Source organism: Desmodus rotundus, chromosome 11 (genome assembly GCF_022682495.2).
Source record: "Desmodus rotundus isolate HL8 chromosome 11, HLdesRot8A.1, whole genome shotgun sequence".
NCBI classification, from domain to species: Eukaryota; Metazoa; Chordata; class Mammalia; order Chiroptera; family Phyllostomidae; genus Desmodus; species Desmodus rotundus.
Genome location: NC_071397.1, coordinates 25,331,324 through 25,357,586, shown reverse-complemented (window position 1 = coordinate 25,357,586; position 26,263 = coordinate 25,331,324). Strand labels below are relative to the sequence as shown.

The 26,263-nt window shown below is 34.9% G+C and overlaps 1 protein-coding gene across 1 annotated transcript in view; it reads left to right on the top strand.

Moving 5' to 3' along the window:
* Nucleotides 1–26,263, top strand: part of EYS (eyes shut homolog) — a 1,562,674-nt gene that overhangs the window by 603,245 nt on the left and 933,166 nt on the right. Inside the window, 3 exon segments of the mRNA XM_071219700.1 lie at nucleotides 8,142–8,401; nucleotides 24,303–24,399; nucleotides 24,596–24,700. Of these exon segments, the coding sequence (XP_071075801.1) occupies nucleotides 8,142–8,401; nucleotides 24,303–24,399; nucleotides 24,596–24,700 (462 nt within the window).

Here is a 26,263-nt window from a genome sequence, read left to right as displayed (position 1 = left end):
GATGCTACTTTAGAATTCTGGTTAGCCTCTTTTCTTCCAGTAAATTATAAGAAAATGATTAATACAGTGAATTGTAGCACCTACCCCTTCAGCTGGTCCACAGGCCATAAGTAATAAACTTCCTCTTCCTCCTGCACTACCCACTCTACCTTCCCTTTACCATCAACTAGAATCTGTCTGGTCTTGCTCTTGCCCTAGCAGTCTGTTATAATTTGTCAGCTGGGGCTTGCCGTGAAATTATGGCAGGCCCTCTCATTGTCCTCAAAGGTGCAACCAACTTCTGTTTTTTCCCCAAGGTGCTCTACTATTTTTAATTTATACTACTGGCTGGAGGGTAGGGATTTAGTGGGGAGACAGATTGTGTCTTCTAAACTGCATCCTCTATAGTTCTAGTTCCCAGGCTAAAGAGGGGGAAAAATGATTTGAGCGTTCTACCAACTAAAGGGTTGAAAATCTGTGTATAACTTTTGACTCCCCCAAAACTTAACTTCAGTTGGCCCTTTGAATCCATGGTTTCAACCAAATCTTTATTGAAACTTGATTTTCCATCTTCTTTTGGGAATCCGTGGCAACAAAACTATGGTTGGGATTCTGAAAATATTTTTCCCTGCAGTTGGTTGAATCTTAAGATACATAACCACTGATAAGAAGGATTGGCTATATTTACTGAACATTCTACAATTATAAGTGGACCAGCTTAGCTCAAACCCATATTGTTTAAGCATGGACCAAATTTATTTTGAGACTGGGGAAATGAGATGGGAACCAGTAGTACCACTGTGAGCTACACCTGGGTCAGGTACATTTATTACCTTGTTTCTGGGCAGATTGCATTTATTGACAAAAACCTGAGTATAAGTGGACTGGTGCACTTTAAACCCTTGTTGCTCAAGTGTGGATTGTTTATATTCAGGAGCTGGGGAAATGATGACTGGAACCAGTTGACCACTGTGAGCTACACCTGGTTGGAGTACATTTATTTTCTTGTCTCTACAGGCGCCATTCTAAAATCAGGGAAATGAAGCTTCTTCAGAAACCTAGATGGCAATGTCAAATTGAGTTCATGTCCAACCACCTCAAAATGTCTGGCAGCCTTTCTCCTACATGAAGTAAATGGCCATAGGTCCTATTGGGGGAATCATTACTATAGAGTGCCATGGTGTCATAGGGTGTTTTCTCTTGGGCACCTGGCCTCTCCTTCCACCAGTGAGTTTGGGGTATGAACACTGGGCAAAGGCTCATTATTTTTAGTTGGGCTTCCCTCAGCCTCCTAAATATAAAGCAATTTATAGATTGAATGCAATCCCTATAAAAATACCATTGGCATATTTCACAGATATAGAACAAACATTTCAAAATTGATATAGAACCATAAATGACCCCAAATAGCACAGCAATTTTGAGAAAGAAGAACAAAGCAGGAGAGATCACAATACCTGATATCAAACTATACTACAAGGCCACTGTATTCAAAACAGTCTGGTACTGGGATAAGAACAGACACATAGATCAATGTAATGGAATAGAGAGCCCTGGAATACACCCAAGTCTCTATGGTCAATTAATATTCAACAAAGGGGGCAGAAGCATAAAATAGAGTAAAAATGGCCTCTTCAACAACTGGTGTTTGGAGATCTGGACAGCTAAATGCAAAAAAAATGAAATGACCACCAACTTATACCATATACAAAAATAAACTCAAGAGGGATAAAAGACTTAAATATAAGCCGTGATACCATAAAAGTCCTAGAGGAGAACATAGGGAGGAAAATCTCAGATATTCCACACAGCAATATTTTCACTGATATGTCCCCTAGAGCACGGGACATAAAGGAAAGAAACAAATGGGACTCCATCAAAATCAAAAGCTTCCACAGAGCTAAAGAAAACATCAGGAAAATGAAAAGGGAACCAGCCATATGTGAACATATATTTGCCAGTGAAACCTCAGACAAGCGTTTGATCTCCAAAATATATAAAGAACTCACATGACTCCACTCCAGGGAGACAAACAATCCAATTAAAAAATGGGCAAAGGACCTGAACAGACACTTCTCCAAGGAGGACATACAGAGAGCCCAGAGACTTATGATAGTATCCTTAGCATCTCTAGCCATCAGAGAGATGCAAACTAAAACCACAATGAGATACCACTTCACAATGGTAAGAATGGCCGTCATAAACAAATCAACAAACAACAAGTGTTGGAGAGGTTGTGGAGAAAAGGGAATCCTAGTGCATTTCCTAGTGGGAATGTAGATTGGTGCAGCCACTGTGGGAAACAGTATGGAATTTCCTCAGAAAACCTAAAATGGAACTGCCTTTTGACCTGGCAATTCCTCTGCTGGGATTATACCCCAAGAATCCTGAAACACCAATTGAAAATAATCTATGCATGCCAATGTTCATAGCAGCACAATTTACAATAGCCAAGTGCTGGAAGCAACCTAAGTGCCCATCAGTAAGTGAATGGATCAAAAAACTGTGGTACATTTACACAATGGAATACTACACAGTAGAGAGAAAGAAGGAGCTCCAACTCTTTGCGACAGCATGGATGGAACTGGAGAGCATTATGCTAAGTGAAATAAGCCAGGTGGTGAAAGACAAATACCATATAATCTCACCTGTAAGTGGAACCTAATCAACAAAACAAACAAGTAAGCAAATATAACCAGAGTTATTGAAATAAAGAACAAACTGACAGTAACCAGAAGAGAGGTAAAAGGGGATAATGGGGGAAAAGAGGGAAGGGTCATCAAGGAACATGTATAAAGGACCAAGGACAAAGCCAAAGGGTGTTAGGATCTAGGGTGGGAGGCAGGGATGGCTAGGGTGGAGGGGGTCATGGTGGGGGGAAATGGAGACAACTGTGCTTAAACAACAATAAAGAAAAGAAAAAATATCCATTGTTGATACATTTTGATTGTGTAGATTGAGAAATATCCTTGTTGTCTATTAATCTATTCTGCTCTAGAGACAATGTGTTCTATTATGTCTCCATGGTTCTTGGAGGATCAGGGCCCCCCTTACTGTCTCTCTAACCTTGGTGATCATTATAATTGGCCATTCTTGCTCTACTTCCCCAAAGATAATAAAATTCTATAAATATTTAAGAATATATTTTACCATGCAGGAGGTTATTCAACATTTTTAGTAAATTAACTTTACATTTTAGTTTTTTAAAAAGGGCCAATGTTAAACTTAATTGATGCTAAATTATTCTTGGAAACGCCTGTTAAAATGGCCCTTAAATTTTTATCACAAGCCTTAATTTTTCCACAGAATTCCATATTTGAATTTGTTATTATATATAGGACAGCATCTTAAATCACACAGTTAATTTAAGTGACTTATATTATATTAAGTCACTTATATAACGGAAAGCATCAGTACTTTCTCTTCCTATCCCATCCTCACTGTTGTCTTCCTTGCCTTACCTGATGGTACCACTTGCCAATACTGAAACTAAAATCCACAGAGTTCTCCTCATTACTTACTTTCTCATCAGGTTATACTGGTCATTGTTCACATTTTCTCAAGCCTTCATCAGAAAGGTACATCAAATATGACATACCTAATTACTGCTTTTGTTTAGGTCCTAATAATCTTTCATCAGCAGTAAAACAATAGCTCCTTAAATGACCTTCATGCTACCAAACTCTCCCTATTTAATCCATCTTCTACTCTATGACAATCTGATTCTGTTACTACCATACTTAAAAACAGCAAACCTTAAACATTTTCAAGGGTAGAAGCAAAATAACTTAGTTTAACTGTTGTTGCTTTTGTTTTCACCTCTCTTTGCTGTAATTTTTTAGGTCACCTCCATCCTTTTACTCCACATATCAATCTTCTTATGTGTTTTTATGTCTTAATATTTTCACGGTGGTCTTCAGAGTGGTTTTTAATACTACTTTCTACTTTTAATGTATATTAATAATATAAATCATTTATTTGAATTATTTTTTTTCAGTACAAAGGAGCTTAAAGTTTTCCCATATGTTTATCCAAGAAAGTTGCAGTGGTTAAAAAAGTATAGTAGTGACTATCTTATAATGAATAAACAGTAACATAAAGAATGAATGACATAGTTGAGTGACCCATATTTTTTATTTCTACCTTTTTCTGTGCCCCTAATTTTCTAAGACATTAAATATGTAATACTACTTTGTGATTTACTGTTGTATAATGTCTTTTTCACCTATGGTTTTGGTTGGAATCTTTTTTGCATAAAAGTAATGGCTGCCACAAATAATAAGTGAGCTAAGAAGAGGCCTTTAAAGATATGTATACTGTTAGGTTTGTATTTACAGGTTTATAGCTAACAAACCTGGAATACTTATACAAAGTATAGATAAGTATGGATAAGCAGGTTCAAACATAGGTAAGTATTGCTGAATAATATTTATTCATCACATATCAATATTTGTAGTAAGCATATAGAGTGGTTAATAGTTAATTGGAACCTACTAAGTTTTTTGAAGATAATGAATTTTTATTGAATTTTTCTTTTTTTCCCTTACTTTATAACAATGTTGTCTACCTTATTTTTTATTATTAGCTTTGGTACTTCAAAGCAACACTTAAAAACTGAAATGTTCTTACTTAGAGGGTATTCAGTGTATTTTATGCCAATGACTTTTTGGTTCCCTCACTGGGGAAGACAGCAAATTAAAATATACTTTAAGCAAACACTCAGTTTTCAAGTGTTTACTACTGGTAACTGCACACTTGAAAAGTCTAGTTGTGTCTTTGTTCTTGTTGTTGTTTTCTCTTTAATACCTAAAGATTCTGCTTCTAGCTGTGAGTTTGGAAAATCCTGCCAGATCACACTGAATCCTGAATGGTACAAACTAAAAACCAGATCAAAGCTCTCATATCAAATATGGTTTTCCAATCCATCAAAGACTAGTTTCTCTGATATGTACAAAGCAAATTCAAATAAATAAATGTGTAGGTCTGATTATTAGTTACTAGTAGTGACTTTGTTCTGTGGAACTTTGTTTTCTACAGAATATCAGTTCATCTCCATAGGCCTCATCTTGGCATCATTAGTCCCATTGACATATGGCCAGATGCCTTCCTGAGGATTTGATCCTTGTAAGGACCCCGCATGAAATCTCAGGCCACCTGTTATTTGGGAAGATAAAGCAAATCTTCAGCACATGTGCTAAATAGTCAAGCATTGTCAGTTATTAACAAGGAATTCTTTTAAAGTTGTCTGGTTGAAATTATGGACTCACGAACAAGCGTGAGAAAAAGGAAAACAAGTATTTGTGCAACACCCCTTAGAAGTAAAGTGACTGCAAATAAAATATATGCACTGAAGCTATTTTATTGGGATTTTGTTATTCCTAATTTTAACATTATTTCACAAAATGTTGCATAGTTGTACATTGGATTTCTGCAAAATAGAAAAATATAAAGGAAGCAAAGAAAATGGGAAAAAGATGTTGGGTTTCAGTTCTCAGGTTTGCTAACCACGTGACAGCCGATACATCACTTCAGGCTTTGCACTTTTGGCTATGCCTTCCGTAAAGAATATGAATAACTCTTCTTTCTTCAGTGCTTTATTAGAAGTATCAAATTGGATAACCTATTTGACAGTTTAATATATGAAGACTAGACAAGTAAATGAAAAGTACTACTAGAAATTAAAGCAATATCCATTCTTGAGATGTATATTTTTTGAGGCATTAACAGGGTAACAAATGCTTTTTAAAATTCTTTGGGAGCACGTAGTAACCATGGTAGGTGGCTAAGCATTTATGATGTCAGAAACTACATATACTTTTTATTCATTATCACATTTAATTTTTACAATTCTCTGAGATTACCAATTTTATTAAGCTGTTGGGTCACCAATTTTCCAAAAGAAAGAATTCAGGTAAGTATATGTTTCCAACTAAAAATCATATATTAATCAATATTTATATTAAACATATGCATATTATATACATGAGAATTAAAAAATGGAAAATTCTTATATATTGAGGAGCCAAAAGCTTAATAATAGATATAAACCATGAAAATATTTACAACACAAGATAGTATATATGATTTCCTAAAGGTTGTGGCAAACAAATTTTAGAGCAAGGTGAAGTCATGTTCAGGGTTAGTAAATAAGCAATATTATAATCTTTTTTGGACAATATTCAGTTTCATTTAGGAATATTGGAGATAATCAAAGATGAAGAGTTAACACCATAGAAAGATTTTTTCAGAAAGATAGGCCTAAAGCAGGTCTATCTAGCAAACTAGTGTGAATAGCCACCAAAATAATCTCACTATATTTTAGAAAAGAAAAAAATACCAAGAATTTTTATTCATTCTTTAAAGAAATAATATTTCCATTGAACTTTTTTATATTTCAAAGGTATAAATTATTTCAGTTGTAAAGTTTGCCTTTGGCAAACATACCTTACAAAGAAATATTCAATTTGCATGGTAGCAATCATTGTCTCCAAACTACCAAATTCAAAAAAAAAAAGCTGTAAAATCTATCTTTTTTTTAAATATAGGATTCAATCTTATGGACTACTAAATGTATCATTAGTTGGTTATGCCTAAAGCCATCATGTCCCCTATTTATTTTAGTTTTCATGTCAGTGGGTGCCATATCTATTTAGAATTAATTTCAAGTACAGCGTAAGCCAGTCATTCAACTATCTCCACTCATTCTATTGGTATCCTCTATATTTATTAAAACAGAATGGGCTAGATACTCCTGGGGCTTTGCCACTCCCCCCCTCCCCTCCCCTTCTCTTTTTTCCTTTCTTTCTTTTTCTCTTTCTTTCTCCTTTCTTTTTCTTTCTTCCTTTCTTCTTTCCTCCCTCCCTCCCTCTTTCTTTCTTCTTTCTTTCTTTTCCTTTCTTTCTTTCTTTCTTTCTTTCTTTCTTTCTTTCTTTCTTTCTTTCTTTTTTTTCTTTCTTCTTTCTTTTTCTTCTTTCTTTTCTTTTCTTTTTTCCTTTATTTCTTTCTTTCTTTCTTCCCTGTCTCCTTCCCTCCCCTTTCCCCCTTTCCCTTTTTTTCTTTTTTAGCAAAATATCACCTATCATGAAGCAAGTTAAATGTATCAGCAATGTAATATTCATTTGAAGTTATCTTAACTATCTAGTTTATTAGTAAAATAATCATTTTCTGAAAATAATACTTCTAATATCCTCTATGCCTTGTCTCGTGTTTTATTACTTGCCAAATAGTATATTTACTTGAGTTTTGGAGTTCTGCCTTGGCCACAGACGGACAGGAGTTCTGTCTCTGAACCTGCCCACAGGTTGGGGTTGACTTCCACTCAGCCAGTTGATTAATGATCCTCACATTTAACCCATATTGGCAGGTTTCATTATTGTTCATTTCCCTTATTTGAATAATACTTATGTGGAAAACCCCTTTTCCTGTGTTCCCTGTCAGAATTCTCCTACTTTCAATAACAGAACTCAGTAGTAGCCTAGGTTGATAGAAGATGTTTGGCTAAAATGCTATTTGAAGTCAAAAATGTCTAAGAGAATAACAGATACTAGGTAGCTGAGGATTAAACTGAGCTGTTATATATAGACAAGATCTAAATGCCTTATTTTTTCTTTGCTTTCTCTTCAATTTTTCCACATTATTCATATGTTAATAGGAAAGATGTTATTAAAGCATGCAAAAATGGAAACAAAGACGGAAACATAAAGGAGCCCCTATTATAAATATTCTGATAATTTTAAGAATCACATATTCTTAAGACATTAAATTAAATATCATCTGAGACTTATAAACAGCGATATCATTGGTAAAACATGTTTTACATAAAAGAAATATTTGAGAAAATTTTCTCAATTGGTAATTCAGTTGAATAGTTGCTAAAATTGAAATTGGTAGCACTGGAGTTCTCTGATATGTCTCAGAGACCTACTTATGTTAGCAATTTACCAAATGCTTCTTAAATTGTATTTCAGCCAATGCAGTCAGTTTCATAGTAATAAACATTAAATTGTCTCAAGAAATTAGCAAACAATATTTTAAAGCATGTATAATTTCCTAGCATGTCATAAATAAAAATTTCCAGTTATTAATTCAAGGTAGTAATTACATAGAAATGCAAAGAATAAATTTGAAACAGTATTGTTCATATTCCTAAAATTTTATTTCAGCTGTGAATGTACATCTGGGTGGACTGGACAGAACTGTAGTGAAGAAATAAATGAGTGTGACTCTGACCCATGCATGAATGGAGCTCTTTGTCATGAATCTACCATTCCCGGGCAGTTTGTATGCCTGTGCCCGCCCTTTTATACTGGAAAATTTTGCCATCAACACTATAACCTCAGTGATCCACTCACTGACCCTTGCAGAAACAATGCAACATGCTTGACTTTGGTGGATGGAAAGCATTATTGTATTTGTAGAGAAGGTAAGAGCTTATATTTGTTTTAATATTGTATTTTTTTTGTTTTGTTTTCTCTGTGGATGACAGCTTTTAAAGAATGGGTGAGAAAAAACCTATGTACATTGGGGGATGGGGCAGTATCTGACTCCAAATCCAAGTGTATAAACATAGTGGGGGAATACTTTAAAAAGTTAACTTAAATAGCAATGGAGAAAAGGGAATAGGATGAAACTTTGTAGCTTTGGGCTCTTCTTTTTCCTTCTCTCAGAAATCCTCTCTCATTCTTTGTTACAGTTTCTCTTTCCTGAATAATCTTGCCCATGTCCTGTTCCCGACAATAGCAGCTAGGTAGAAATGGGCACAGGTTTCATCTAGGGCAGTGACTTTCAACAGGTGTGCCACTGTGGGCCCACTGGTGTGCCGCAGGAATTTCTAAAATGTGCAATACCTGCCTAGTCAGGGACACTTACCTCTTTTCCTTTAGGCTGTCAAATTAAAAACATAACAGCCAACACAATAATAGTTGTCCTACAAGAATGAATCAAAATTATACCTATTTTTTCAGATCAGCAAAACATAAAATATATTAATGGTGTGCTGCAGAATTTTAGTAATTATGTTCTGTGTGTCATGAGATGAAAAAGGTTGAAAGTAGCTGGTCTAGGGTAATCAAATACTTCACTGCTACTTTTCTCCTGGACCTATCTATAAACATTACTTCTTTCTACTTAGATTGCTAAAATAGAATCATATGACTGTGGTGGCTACTTTGTACAATGAGAGAGAACCCCAGGAAGAGAGAGAGAATAAACAGTTCAAAGGACATTATTGGAACCCCTGAATCCATCCATTTTTGAAGCCAGGCTACTTCTAGCTTTCTAGGTCACATCAGCCACTAATTTTACCCATAATCATTAAAGATGCTTGATTGGGATCTCTTCAGTTGTAACTAAAAGAGACCTGATTAATGCACAGGTAGTCTAGGTAAAAGGTCACTGTTCATGTACTGCTGATTACACATCTGTTACCATCTTCACAGTAACACCCTGCCATAAAACTAGCACATCATGGGTTTTTCATTGTAACTGGAAATGACATAAGGACAACATAAAAATCACAATGTGCTTAAAGGTGTACAACTACTATTTATTTCCTAATACTCCCTTATGGGTTCATGTCTCTTTCCTTGTAACTGGCTCTACTAGAATAGGAGTCTTTTAAAGATAAGGATAACTAATTCACTCGGAAAAGTATGGGTCCAAAAAGACCAGCTTAGAAGACATTAATTAATTTGTTATCTTAGTCAAATCTATTTCTCCTTATTTGTATAAGTCCTTTAAAACTTCCTGATTATATCAGGTAATCTATTATAAGAATATAGAGACAAATCCTAGCACCTGTGTATATGACAGGAGCTTCTGGGCCTTCTGAGAGACTGTAAGTAGAAATTGAAAAGCTATTGGTAATTGTATTTTGCAACAATGACACAGATATAAAGCATATAATGTGGGCATATAGATCTTATACATAAATGTTTTCAGTAATGAGGCAGGAAAAGCAAGTTAGGACAAAATGTGAGAGAGAGCATTTGATGCCCTGCAAACCTCAGTAATTATGAAGTACATAATTTAAATGAAATTTTTTGAAAAATTATTCAATATCAGGCTACTTTATTCAGCAAGATTACTCCATGGTGCTTTACTTGTCCTGGTAATATATTATTAGAATGTAACTAATATATAAATATTTATTGTGGAGTAGCAATTTATTTTCTCAATTTTAATAAAAACTTTTTTCAACAGGTAATCTTCTATGAGATGGGCATTGGTTTTGAATTCATATTTTTAATTATATTTGATTAATTATGTTATTACAGTTGCCTTGACTTTATCCTTTTGCCCTCCCTCCACCCAGCACTCCCACTCTGTCATGCAATTCCTACACCATTATTCATGTCCATGGGTAAAGCATATAAATTCTTTGGCTACTCCATTTCCTATATTGTACTTTATATCCCTGTGTCTATTCTGTAACTACCTATTTGTGTTTCTAAATCCCCTCACCTCTTCATCCATTCCCCCACACCCCATCTCATCTGGCAACCATCAAAACACTCTCTGTATCCATGGTTCTATCTCTATTCTTCTTGTTTGCTTAGTTTGTGTTTTAGATTCAATTGATAGATTTGTATTTATTGCCATTTTATTGTTTACAGTTTTGATCTTTTTCTTAAGTCCCTTTAATATTTCATATAATAATGATTTGATAATAATGAACTCCTTTAGTTTTTTTTCTTGTCTGGGAAGCTCATTATCTGCCCATCATTTCTAAATGTTATCTTTGCTGGGTAGAGCAATCTCGCCTGTAGGTCCCTGCTTTTCATGACTTTGAATATTTTTTGCCAATCCCTTCTAGCCTGCAAAGTTTCTTTAGAGAAGTCAGCTGATAGTCTTATGGGAACTCCCCTGTATGTAACTAACTTCTTTTTTCTTGCTGCTTTTAAGATTCTCTCTTTATCTTTAACCTTTGGCATTTTGTGATGTTTTGGAGTGGGTCTCTTTGCATCCATCTTGTTTGGAACTCTATGTGCTTCCTGGACTTACATGTCTATTTCCTTCACCAAATTAGGGAAGTTTTATTTCACAAATTTTTCAAATAGATTTCCAATTTCTTGTTCTTTCTCTTCTCCTTTTGACACCCCTAAGATGCAAGTGTTAGAACATTTGAAGTTCTCACCGAGGCTCCTTACACTATCCTCATTTCTTGGGGGTGGGGGGGGTTCTTCTTGGTTTTCTGATTGGTTGTTTTTTGCTTCCTTATGTGCCATATCATTGATGTGATTCTCAGCTTCATCCACCCTACTCTTGTTTCCCTGTAAATTGTTTTTATTTCAATTTGTGTATCCTTTATTTATGACTGGATCATTTTTTCATTGTTGAGGTCTTTACTAAATTCCTTGAGCATTCTTATAACCAGTGTTTTAAACTCTTTATCTGGTAGTTTGTTTATCTCCATTTTATTTAGCTCTTTTACTGGAGTTTTGATCTGTTCTTTGATTTGAGCCATGTTTCTTTGTCTCCTTGTTTTGGCAGCCTCCCCATGTTTGTTTCTATGTTAAGTAAAGCTCCTTTGACTCTGTGTCTTTGTAGTGTGGCCTAATGTAGTAAGTGTCCTGCAGGGTCCAGTGGCACAGGCTCCCCTATCACTGAAAATCGGTACTCAAGGTGTGCTCTTCTTGTGGACTGAGTACCCCCTCGTCTTGTAGGTTGCTGTTGGACGATCAATGGAAGGGATTTATCCAGGCCAGTCAATTGCAAGGATTGACTGTGACCACTGACCACCAAACTCTGCCCCTCTGACATGGTCTGTAGTTGTCTACTGTGTGCATTGGCCTTGGGGTTTCCCAAGTGGTGCAGGCCAAGGTCAGCCGCAACCTGTGTTTTTCCCAGGGCACCCTGCCTGAGCTGTAAAGTAATCTGAGATGGCTGCTACTTGTTCTGGGCTTGGAGATTCCCAGGCAAAGTGCAGCTGGGAATCTAGGCTGGCTGCTGCTATTGCCAGGCCTGGGGTTCACTGAAGCCAGCTGTTGCTTGTTTGATAGGATTTAGGAAATTGTGAAGCAGAAGCCAAGACCAGCCATTCATATGGAAAAGCAGCTTGGTTGGGCCTGTAAATTAGGTGGGGTGGAGTCTCTGGGGATCTCCAAGGTGGGTCAAACAGTGTTAGCCAGGTTGATGGAGTCTCAGATATGGTACCAGTTTGCCAGTTCTGTGGGGGGAGCATTTAGAAAATCGACAATGACCTTTGCTCGCCTTGATGCCAGATACTTCAGTTTCTCCCTATATACCACTGGTGCCTTTTAAGCTGCTACTCTGGTGCTGGAGATCAGAGGGAGTGAGTCTGAGTAGGTGAGTCCATGTGTGGGTTCTTTAAGAGGAACTGCTTGGCTCTCAAGCAGTTTCTCCCACTGACTCAATCCCCAATGGTTTTTGCAGCCAGTAGATGTGGGGACTTATCTTCCTTGCACTGGAGCCCTGGGCTGGTGGTGCCTAGTGTGGGGCTGAGGCTCCTCGCTCCCAAGATATCCCTCCCAAATTTTTAACCACCACACATAGGTGAGGGACTGGCCCGTTCCGTGACTGTGCCCCTCCTACCAGTCTGGATGGATGTGTGTTTTTTAATTCCATAGTTATCAGAGTGATAACTAGATTTCTGATGGTTCTGAATGATGATTGTTCTATATTTTAGTTGTAATTTTGATGTGATTGTGCAAAGAGATTTGCCATGTCTGTCTAAACCACCATCTCGACCAGAAGCCTCAAATCATGTTTTTTTATAATTCATTTACAATTCATAAATACACGTAGTGAATTTTAAAAATGAGATTCCCCTCCTGTTGTGGGATGAGGGGAAAATAACTTCAGACATATCATGTTATCCCCCCCTATCAATTAATGGTAAGATTCTCCATCTTTTGAGCATACACAAAAATAGCATGGGGACAATTTAGATTTCAACATTGTGTATAAGCAAAATCCTGTATTTTTTTCTTGGAAACTTGTCATTCTACCTAGGGCTTCCAGAGAAATGTGACTAATAAAATCAGTGGATATAAAATCAATGGACAGAGTGGCAGGTAAGCACAATGTATGTGTGTGTGTGTGTGTGTGTGTGTGTATGACGAAAAAATGTTTTTCTGGACCTAAGATATTGTAGGACTAAGTTTCTGTAAATGAGTTCTAACTACTGTAAAATGATTACTTAATATTACCTTGAGTATTTCAACCTTTGTAGCTAAAGTACTCTGACATTCTTTTAAAAAATACCTCAAAATATTTTTTGAAAAGATATTGACTGAAATATTTTAGATATTACACCCTGAGTTACTCTAATAATTATTTAAAATATTGCCTATGTCAAAGCCATTATATCATTTTAAAGAAAATATTTCAATCAAGTTCCATTTTAAAGAATTTTGATTTTTAAAATTAGAAATAATTCCAAGACTTAACATCTTATTCAAATATATGATATGGAAGCCCCACTGAAACTCTGCAAGTTGTTGGTGTTCACCAAGTAACTGGAACATAGCAGGTCATGAGAAGAGAGATTTAAGGGGTAAAATCTGAGAGTTCAGCATATGTTTCTGAAATTGTGTTAATGCTTTTTAGTCAATCTGTAGGTTCTACCACAATTTGAATATGATTATAATTAAAACCCTAGAACCAGAGTAATAGTGTGCCTACAGAGAAGACAAATTATATATGACATTAAAATTTACCCTGTGACCAGCAAGTACAAAACTAATAATTTGATTTATGCCAAATTGATTGCTCAGCAGGAAACTATTTCACTTAGTGTAATTAAAACTTATAGTCAAAACTAATCAATTTCAATATGAGCAACTTAAAAATTACAAATGTAGTAAAACCTCAAAACTTCTGAGGTCACATTTATAAGAGAAGATAAGAGCAAGGCTCAGGTCTTCTGAATAGAACTGAGTTGTGATAATTTGGTTCCTATTACATTAAATATTTTATAGTAGAGAATAGGTATATGGATAAATATGTAACAATAATTTAATACAGGTTTGGTTTACATACAATCTTATTTGTTTAAAATTTTGTGATAAACATTAGTGCTTTAATAAATGTTAAAATATGACATAGAAAGACAAATTTTCATAAGATTCCTAGAAACAGATGGGTTTCAGTCTTGGTATTTCAGTAGTGTTAGATTTGGTGATTTAGTGTGCAATCAATTTACACAGCTCAAAATTTATTTCATAATACACATAATTATTTTGCCTCTCTAAGCTCTGTACACAGAACATGCCAATCTTGCAAATGCATGTTGTTGGTGTCCTAGAAATTTGAAATTTTCATTCTTTATTAACTCATTTGACAAGGATATATTGATTTTCCTACCATGTGTCCAGTCTTGAGTCAGGTGCTGGATAAATTAAACATGGCAAAGACATGCCCTCAAGGAATTTAGAGTAGAAAGGACAGACAAACAAGTTAACTAAAGTACAGTGTTTTAAGAGCATTCCCATTTAATATGGAGATATACGTGAGGAAAGAGAATTTGTGGATGTATACCCCAGCTTTCTTGTTGTCCCACAAGGTTTCTAAGATGATCTCCAGTAGCCTGGAGCATTAGTTGCCCAGAACAATAGCCTGCCACTTAAACCACTCCCTTCCCTGTATTATTTTCTTACTTCCTTGCATTAATTCCTGGGACTACCTTTCAAATAAGCTACTTGTTTGCAAATTATTACCTAAGATTTTTCTCTTGGAAGAGCTCAAGCTAAAACACATAACAAACACATCCATCTGGCAATTATGATTGATCCAGATCTGGACATGTGACTGGAATATTGCCATTTGAATCTCTTCCTTAGAATTGATGCTAGGAGAAGCTTTCTCTTTTGTCAGTTTTCAGTTGGTGCAGCCAAGACCTCACCATGTTCCCTTCACATGGAGATGTATATGCAATAGGAAAAATGCTTGAGAAACAACTTGTCCTGGCAGTTCCTATAGTTCCTTTTGAAATTCTTCAAACTACTAGGCTACCAATAAATTCCATTCCTTGTCTAAGATATTTTTGCTTGTTTGTTATATTACATGTGATCAGAAAGTAATGACTACTGTGTTGAATAAGAGTGGTGAAAGCAGACACCCGTGTCTTGCTCCTGATCTTAAGGGAAACACTTTTAGTTTTTGCCCATTGTGTATGATGCTGGCTATAGGTTTCTCATACATGGCCTTTATTATGTTGAGGTATGCTCCCTCTACTACCACTTTGCTGAGTGTTTTTATCATAAGTGGGTGCTGGATTTTTTCAAATGCTTTTTCTGCATCTATTGATATGATCATATAATTTTTGTTTTTCATTTTGTTTATGTGATATATCATATTTATGGATTTATGAATATTATATCAACCTTGCATCTCTGGAATTAATCCCACTTGATCACAGTGTGTGATCTTTTTAATGTATTTAGGGATTCATTTAGTATTTTTTGAGGATTTTAGTATCTATGTTCATCAGAGATATTGGCCTGTAATTTTCATTCTTTGTTGTGTCTTTACCTAGTTTGAGGATTAGGATAATACTGGCTTAGTAAAAAAAGTTAGGGAGTCTCCCCTCTTCTTGTATTTTTTAGCATAGTTTGAGAAGGAGAGGTGTTAGTTCTTCTTTGAACATTTGCTAAAATTTACCTGTGAAGCCACATGGCCTAGACTTTTGTGTGTGTCAGTAGCTTTTGCTTACTGCTTTAATTTCACTAGTTGTTATCAGTCTATAGTAAACCCTAAAAATTTCACCAAAAAACTACTTGACCAAATAAGTGAATTAGGCAAAGTAGCAGGATACAAAGTCAGTATTCAGAAATTGATAGCATTTTGTACATCAAAAATGAACTATCAGAAAGAGAAACCAAGAAAAAAATCCCATTTACTATAGCAACAAAAAATAATAAAAAAATAAAAGTACCTAGGAATAAATTTAACCAAGGAAGTAAAAGATCTATACTCAGAAAACTATGGAACAGTGAAAAAAGAAATTGAGGAAGATACAAATAAATGGAAGCACATACCCTGTTCATTGACTGGAAGAATTAACATCATCTAAATGTCCATACTACTCAAAGCAATCTATAGATTCAATGCAATTCCTACTAAAATACCAATAGTATATTTCACAGATCTAGAACAAATACCTCAAAAATTTATATGGAACCAAAAAAGATCCCAAATAACCACAGCAAACTTGAGAAAGAAGAAGAAAGTTGAAGGGATCCCAATACTTGATATCAAACTATACTACCAGGTCACTGTAATCAAAACAGCCTGGTACTGGCATAAGAACAGACACATAGACCAATGGAACAGAGGAAAGAGCCCAGGAATAAACTCATGTCTCTATGGCCAATTAATATTTGACAAAGGGAGCATGTTCATACAATGGAGTAAAAATAGTCTTTTCAACACATGGTGTTGGGAGAACTGTACTGGTACATGTAAATAAATGAAACTGGCCCACCAACTTATACCATACACCACAATAAACTTAGAATGGATAAAAAAATTAAATAAAAGTCATGATACCATAAAAAGGCCTAGAGAAAACATTGGCAGTGAAATTTCAGATATCCCAAGCAATATTTTTGCCAATGTATCTCCTAGGGCAAGGGAAATATGAACAAATGGGACTACATTAAACTAACAAGCTGCTGCATAGCTAAAGAAACCTTCATCGAAATGAAAAAGATACTGACTGTATGGGAGGATGTATTTGCCAATGATACATTGGACAAGGGTTCAATATCCAAAATATGTTAAAAACTCATATGACTCAACACCAGCAAGATAAACAATACAATGAAAAAATAGGTAAAGTATCTAAATAGACACTTTTCCAAGGAGGTCATACAGATGGCTCATAGACATATGAAAAGATGCTCACCATCACTAGCCATCAGAGAGATGCAAATTAAAACCACAATGAGATACCACTTCACATCTGTCAGAATGGCCATCATTAATAAATCAACAAACAACATAGGCTGAAAAGGATGTGGAGAAAAGGGAACCCTAGTGCACTGTTGGTTGGAATGCAGACTGGTGCAGCCACTGTGGAAAACAGTATGAAATTCACTGAAAAAATTAAAAACAGAACTTCCTTTGGACCCAGTGATTCCATTGCTGGGAATATACCCTAAGAATCTCAAAACTCATATTCAAAAATCTTATGCACCCCTATGTTCATAGAAGCACAATTTACAATAGCCAAATGTTGGAAACAGCCTAAATGCCAGTCAGTTAAGGAAAGGATTAAAAAATGGTGGTATGTTTACACAATGGAATGCTATACAGCACAAAGAAAGAAGGAATCCCTACCTTTTTTAACAACATAAATGGAACTGGAGACTATTATTCTAAGTGAAAGAGCCAGTTTGTGAAAGACAAATACCATATGATCTCATTTATAAGAGAAATTTAATTAACAAAAATAAACTAATGAGAAAAATGAACCAGAGTCATGGAAATATGGAACAGACTGATAGCTGTAAGAGGAGAGGAGGTATGAGAGGTATGATGAAAATAACAGGAAGGGATTAGTCAAAGAACATGTATGAATGACCCATGGACATGGACAACAGTGTGGGGATGTACTATGTGAGCTAGGGTGGAGGGAGGCAAAAGGGGAAAAATTGGGAAAACTATAATAGAATAAACAAGAATAAAAAATAAAGCACTTTCTTGTTATAAAAAAAAGTAATGTCTACTGCATACAGTGAAGGGAAAGAGCTAATTAAGTAGGAGAGGTTGAATAAACTGAATTAAACTTCAGGCTGGTAACAGTGGTCTATAAAAATGACTTGGGTGTCACAGAGGTAAAAATGACTTTAGATGAAATACACATGGATGTGTATAGATAGATATATACTGAGTACAGTAGATTATTTTAATATGTGTAAATATAGTGAGAAATCTAAAATCATTTTATTCTTAAATATATATTTTTCCTCTTCCACTATTTATTCTCTTTGATGAGATGACTAGCTACATTTCTAATTTGGCTGTGTTATTTGATTTAATGTAATCATAAAACAATAAGATGCTGGGGCTTTTTTTAATGAATTAAAACTATGTCTTTTTTTATTCACATTTTTTATTGTTGTTCAAGTACAGTTGTCTCCATTTTCCCCACACCACTGCCCCCCACTCCAGCCATCCCCACTTCCCACCCATGATCCTACCTGCCTTTGGTTTTGTCCACGTGTCCTTTGTAGTTGTTTCTGAAAACCCTTCCCCCTTTTCCCTTAATTATCTGCTCCCTCCTCCCCTCTGATCACTCTCAGTTTGTTCTTTATTTCAATGTCTCTGGTTATATTTTGCCTGCTTGTTTGTTTTGTTGATTAGGTTCCCCTTATAGGTGACATCATATGGTCCTTGTCTTTCACCACCTGACTTATTTCACTTAGCATAGTACTCTCCAGTTCCATCCATGCTGTCACAAAGAGTAGGAGCTCCTTCTTTCTTTCTACTGCATAGTATTCCATTTTGTAAATGTACCATAGTTTTTGGATCCACTCAATTGCTGATGGGCACTCAGGTTGCTTGCAGTACTTGGCTATTGTAAATTGTGCTGCTATGCACATTGAGGTGCAGAGGTTCTTTTGAATTGGTGTTTCATTATTCTTGGGGTATAGTCCCAGCAGAGGAGTTGCCAGGTCAAAAGGCAACACCTATGCACCCCAATGTTCATAGCAGCACAATTTACAATAGCCAAGTACTGCAAGCAACCTGAGTGCCCATCAGCAAATGAGTGGATCCAAAAACTATGGTACATTTATGCAATGGAATTCTACATGGCAGAGAGAAAGAAGGAGCTTATACCCTTTGCAACAGCATGGATGGAACTGGAGAGCATTATGGAAAGTGAAATAAGCCAGGCAGTGAGGGAAAAATACCATATGATCTCACCTTTAACTGGAACATAATCAACAAAAGAAAAAAGCAAACAAAATATAACCGAAGACATTGAAGTTAAGAGCAATCTAACAATAGCCAGAGGGGAGTGGGGAGGGGATAGTGGGGACAGGGGTTTTCAGGAACTACTATAAAGGACACTGGACAAAAACAAGGGGGAGGGTAGTAGTGGGGGAGGGAGGTGGGTTTATCTGGGGTGGAGTGGAGGGGTAGGGAGAAAATGCAGACAACTGTAATTGAACAATAAAAAAAAGTTTTTAAAAAAAGGCAGTTCCATTTTTAGTTTTCTGAGGAAATTCCATACTGTGTTCCACAGTGGCTCTACCAGTCTGCATTCCCTTTTCTTCACATCCTCTCCAATACTTGTTTGTTGATTTGTTTATGATGGCCATTCTCACTGTTGTGAAGTGGTATCTCATTGCGGTTTTAATTTGCATCTCTCTGATGGCTAGTGATGCTGAGCATCTTTCATATGTCTCCTTGGAGAAGTGTCTGCCCCAGTTCTTTGCCCATTTTTTAATTGGGTTGTTTGTCTTCCTGCAGTAGAGTTGTGTGAGTTCTTTATATATTTTGGAGATCAAACCCTTGTCCGAGGTTTCATTGGCAAATATGTTTTCCCATACAGTTAGTTGTGCTTTCATTTTAATACTGTTTTCTTTAGCCATGCAGAAGCTTTTTATTTTGGTGAGATCCAGTTTGTTTTTTCTTCCCTTTATTCTTAAATATATGTATTTTCTAATACTGTCTTTAGGAAAGATTCTTTATCTTTGTACTTAAAATAATGTCTCAGTTTATAGGCTAGAGCATGAGCCTATTAAATGCTTTTAATTTAACTTAAAGAGATTAGTGTTCTAAATTAGCCACTTGACCCATGTGTCTCTAAGGTGAAAGGAGCCAAAGTTTCTATGAATGACACTTTACAAAGTATTAAATTGTGGAAAAGACTCCTTGTAAGATGCATTGAAAGGAAGAATCAGATCATTGATGTGTACCATTGATTTACAATTGACATTCTAAGCTTTATGGGTTTGTACCACTAGAGGAGGCAAGCAGTTGCATTTAAATGTACTTATTAGTCTAGTATATATACTATTATTATGGTAATGCCACATCAACTGTGGTGTATAATTCCAAGCACCAAGTAAATGTATCACTTGACAACATAGTTTGTCTAAATTAAAAAGTGTTCCTTTTGACAGTTAAAGACCCGTGCTCATGTAGTAGCACATGTCTACTAAGTTCAAACAGCTTTGGAAAGTTATAATAGGAAAATTATTCGAAGAAAATATATACTGTTCTCAATTAACATGTCAATTTAGAACATGTCAAATATTTGTTACTAAAACTTTAAAACATGTCAAATATTTATTACTAAAATCTAAGAAAAATATTAACTTTAATTTTTGTGTAAAGTTGACTTACAATCAGTGTTAAAAATCTTAATAGGACTTACTGAAAATGTTAGTTCTATCTTTCAGAGTTTTCAGTGTTAAATCTTCAACAATTTTTGTACTATTGGCTCATTTTAAAGAAAATATTAACATTTTTATTACATTGTTTTAAGATAAAAAGAAAGCAAAATTTATAAAATTTTCTGACTTGTGAAGAGAAAAATATTTTTTGTTTCATAGTTTTAAAATATAGTGATATTAATTTTTAAAATAAAAATAAATATATACTTTAGTGCTTTTGATAATAAATCACTTTTAATAATTTTAGTTTTTATTTCAAAGATGTATGGTTTGACATTGCTTTGTTTGAATACTTGAAATTTATACTCTAGGTTTTCTTTATATGTTTTAATTTGTAATCACTCCAAGTATTATGACTTCTAATGTAATAGTTTCAAGTTATAGCCCTGAATGATAAAATGTTACTAAAATGGCTTTATGAAAACTTATATTTGGCATACTTTATTCTGCGCAATCTCATCTAGAGAATCAGGTACAAATAGGCTATGCTTGTTGGAAATGAGAAAATATTAACAAATTGATTTTTCTCCAAAAGTTTAGCAGTAGTATTGCTCTGGCTGGTGTGGCTCAGTGGATTGAACACTGGCCTGCAAACCAAAGGGTCACTGGTTCTATTCCCAGTCAGGGCACTTGCCTGGGTTCCTAGTAGGGGGTGTGCAAGAGGCAACCACACATGAAATTTTCTCTCCCTCTCTTTCTCCATCCTTTCTCCTCTCTAAAAATAAGTAAATAAAATCTTTTTAAAAAGTTAGCAGTAGGCTTAGTCACTTATTTTATGATATGTTTTGGGGGAGTGGAGAAGTGTTATATCATCTGTTAACCAGTCACATGCATTCGGTATGATAATACCCAGGTAAGACACTGAGACGAGGATTAAGAGAACATCAGTCTGAGAAAAGCTCATTATTTGTGTGTAAAGGACTCTATTTCAGTTAATAGCTACGTAGTACTGGATGGGGATAAGTAACAGAAGAACAGCGCAGAATTAATCCACTGTACTTTTGGTTTTGACAGACTTTTAGCTGTCACCGCATGTACCCTTTACACAAATAAACATTGACTGCTCACACCAAGGACTATGGAAAATTTAGTTTGGGACTAAGTATACATTCCGCTCTTTTAAATCTCTTAAACATAAGCTTTCTCAGCAAAGTTTTGTTTTATTTTAAATGCGATCCATATCTACTTTATTTTTTTCTCCAGATGTCTACTGCATGTCAGTAATCTAATTCCTGCAGTCCACTGGCATATGCTGCTAGTTGGTAACAAAGCTCCATCTCAGAAATGTCAAACTAAATGAATAAGGTAAAATCACAGAAAACAAGTTTATCCTGTAAGCTGTCTGAGTTCCCAGGTCCTGACTGTTCTTCTGATTCATCAGCCTGGATGAACTCAGGGAGGCAGGCGGGCCCTTCTCTAGCCAGTGCCCCTGAGCTGCAGCGCGACAGAAGAACATTTCTAGGAAACATATACCGTCAGTACGCCCTGCCTCCCAGACAAAGCTGGTCGTACTAGAAGTATAAATGGTGTAATACCCCGACTCTCTAAATCTTTAACTTGTAAACGATTTTAATTTGAAGCAAGTATGTAAAGAAAAACCTTGTTACGTTATTTATAACTGTATTATGACAGTTGCAATTTATATAATAGCAGTAGTGACTGAGGAATGGGAATGAGTGCTGAATAATAACTTGCTCACCTGAAATTAGAACTGTATTAAGTTAGAAATAACTCATTTTATTTTTAATGCTGAGGGTATGTCTCTAGTATATGAATTAAAATTATTAACATCCAACTTCATGTTTTTGATAACATGAGTTTCGATAACATGTTCATGTTTTGTATAAGAAAGAATAGGACAAATTGATAACGATGCTTGTTCTGAACACTGGTCTATTCGTCACATGGGCTCTCTGTGGTTAGTATTTCATGGTGCATCTTTCTTTTGTCCTCCTACTATTAATCTATACTTGTCTCTATATTCAAAGTGAATTTTGAATTTCTTTTAAATATCATGCACTTGGTTCTGTTATTTAGTCTATTTCTGACTTAAATTGAAGTGTTTTTAAATATCATATTTAATATAATTACTGATACATATGAATTTATTTATTTTTTAAAATTTAACCTAATCCATAATTTATTTACCAGATTACCAATGGTAAGGATTCTATGATTGAAAACATTTTTCAATATAGTAATGTTAGTAGTAGTAACACTATTAATGATTAAAACATAGAACATAGCATGATTAGTTTTCAAGATGTTATTTTCTCCTGTCATGAAGTGGATAAATCTAAGGCAAACATAGTGAAAATTTTCCAGATGGGGTCATGGGAAACCCCCCAAACAAGCAAAAGAACTTCTTGTCACCAAAAAGGATTGGGGAAAAAGAGATGCTATTATCATGCCCATTTTACAGATAGGAGAACTGAGGCAAAGAGAAGTACTGTGATTTGCTTAATGTCACATATCTGGTTAATGACAGATACGGGATTTGAGTTCAGCCTGCACTTAGACTCTTAAACTCTACAGTATACTGTAAACCATCCCCTTCTTTGTTTTCTACTTGTTGCATGTATACTTTGATTTTTCTTGCTCTTATCTTTTGTTGATTAATTTTTTTGATTTACATAATGTTTTCTGGTAAAGAGGCAGCGAGATTTTACAAGCTGTGATATCAGCTTTCCAAACCCCAACTAAGAGGGAAGTTTGGCTCTTTACATGACGGTAGATATCACAGAGAATGACAATGACGTGTTGTGTGGGGTGATGAGAAAAGATAAATTAGACTAGTCACGTGTTGTCTCATGATAATCTGAGTGAGGAAACAGGGAAAGGATTTTCCCCTGAACAGTAGATGCTGAAGCTAAAAGGTCATGAGGCAGAGAGATAGCCTAAGGAAAGTGCATTATGTCATCCTCATGCCAATATTATACATGTTTTGAAACTTGGAACATCAACAGTTATTTGCAGGGGAGGAAAGACTACATGAGAAGGTACTAGGGGAAGAAGGATTCATGGGTAGTTGAAACATCCTCTCTTTCAAGGCTTCTGAATTCTAATTGCAGTCTATTTGTATGCCAGTAATAAATCCAGTTTTCTTAAAGTAACAAAACTCTGAGTAGATACTGACATATATAATGTCACTGCAATTATTTGTTTCTTTGTTATATCACTAAAAATTAACAGAAAGGAAAATCTAGTTTCTTATATTTTTAATTAGTATAGAAAAATGTTAGCAAGACAAAATGAATGTAAGTATATAATTTATTATACCTAGTTAATATATAACCATGGGAATAATTGCTTAAATGTTAATCATAAATATTAAAAAGTTTGATGTATTTTAAAAAGTGAAAATTATGGTGATTTTTTCTGACACAAATGTTTTGCAGTAATTACAGCTGTATAAATTTTTTTAATGTTCTTCGTTATTTTAAAATATAACTGGCATGTGTTTAAATGGATGACTGATTATGTAGCTGTGAATCAAAGTAATTTGTTTTCTTCGAGTCACTTGGATGTGAAAAACAATTAAATAGTTTGCTTCATCTTCTAACTGCCTTGAATAAATTTGATCATTGAAGCTCAGTTTTCTTTATTGGTAATCACATTAATTCATTTGCTTTTCAGATTATTTCAATTCTTTTTGTTCAAACACTTAAATACCTTAAAAAATGGTGACATTAATAATAACTCTACTTTCCCAAAAGAGTCACTAAAGTATTTCTTCCTTGACTCTTTTATTTAAACTCATTAATCAGAAACTAGTATAGCTTTATTTATATATTCCATAAAATAAAGTTGTATGAGAAACCAGAGATGAGTGGTTTCTCTTTTTATTTCTTAACTTCCATTATGAGCAAATTCACCAGACTCTATTTCACTGATTGTGATTTACACTCTGAAATGACAATTGCTCAGCCATGCCTTTCCCACCTCCATTTGCAGGATTTAAAGGGAAATACTATGAAATTAGCAGGAATGAGTGCTTCTCCCTCTCCTGTCAGAAGTATGGTGACTGTGAAGGTGGGGCCAACAATTGCAGGTAAAGAAAACAAATCAAAACAAAAATCTAGATACATACTTATACATCAGATGCATCTAAATGTATGCATGTTTATAATTTCAATAGACAAATTGAACGTTTTTATTTTTGTTAACAATTTGCCATGCTACAATCATTTGAAGCTTTGACTTCAGACACTCATATCAATGAAATTATTAAATTTCTTGTTTAAAAGGTATGTTTGCAGACACGGGTTTTCTGGACTTCTGTGTGAAATTGAAACTGAGTGTCCCACTAACCCATGCAAAAATAAAGGAACCTATGTGAACCTGACACACAGGTTAAAGGCTATATTTTCCTGAATCAATTATTTTATGCCTGTAATTTAATACATTTTTAAAGGATTTTATTTGTTTATTTTTAGAGAGAGGGGAAGGAAGGGAGAAAGATAGGGCAAGAAACAGCAATGTGTGGTTGTCTCTCGTGTGCCCCCTACTGGGGACCTGGCCTGCGACCCAGGCAGGTACCCTGACTGGGAATTGAACCGGTGACCCTTTGATTTGCAGGCCGGCATTCAATCCACTGAGGCACACCAGCCAGGAGATAATAAATATTTTAATAACAAGGTGAACATATATGAACCCATTATTTAACTTATAAGTAGAACATTACTGATGTCCTTGTGCTTGTCCCCAAGTACTCCTCCACTCTCCCATCCAATTGTATTGAATATCCTTATTTTATGCTTACCACCTTTACCCTTAATATACAGTATTAATTCCATACATGCCTGAACAAAATACTCTTTAGTTTTCATATTAATATAACTGAACTATTATTGTGTATAGTCTTCTGAAATAATTTATTTTGATGAACTTGACCTTTCTGCAGTATCTAATAATGCATTTTTATCCTTTGTTTATTTTTAACTATTATAGAATACCGCACTTAAATACATGCCAACATTTATTTATTATTATTCTGTACATGGATTTGGGGGTTATCTACCTCTCCTTTCTTAGAAATAATAATACTAGTCAAGCTTTCAAATATTTGTCCAAATACATAAGCACCAGTGATACTCTAGGCTTCATACCTTAAAGTAGATTAGCTGAACCACTACATGGACATTTTTACATATACTATATCATGTTTTTTAATTTCATTTCACTTTTTGAAAATGTAACATTCACACTCAGAAAAAAAGCATTTCTATTCGCATTGACAGATTATTCCTTTTGAGCTTATCACCTATGTGTAAAATTATATAGCCTTGTGGTTTTTCTCTGTGTGCTCATGATAACCTGAGGTTGATTATTTTTCATACATTTTAAGATATTTATTTTTCCTATCTAGAAATGCCTTTTTATGTCACCTGTCCCTTAATGTTTTCCTCTTGTGGATTTCTAAGAATCTTTTTATATTCTAATTATTAATTCTTTTGTTAGTTGTTATGTGCTGAAAATATCTTTTACTGGTTGTGGCTTATCATTTCACCTTCTTTATGATGAATTTGAGTACTAAAACTTAATTTTAATATAATTGAATTAACCAATTTGCATGTTTACTTTTTTATCGTGTTTTAAAAATGCTTACCTTAGAATATTTACATCTGTATTAACCAGAGATATTGGTCAGTGGCTTTCTTTTATTGGGTTATCATTGCCAGCTTTTGGTACCAGGGTTATTTTGGCTTCACGAAATGTGTTAGGATGTGTATTGCCTCTTTAATTTTTTAGAAGAGCTTGAGAAGGACAGGTATCAAATTTTCTTCGGTAGAATTCACTACCAAATTTGGTCCTGAACTTTTAATTTTGGGGATGTTTTTGATAGTTGTTTTAATTTTCTTACCATCGATTGGTCCACTTAGATTTTTCAAGTCTTCATGATTCAGTCTAGGAAG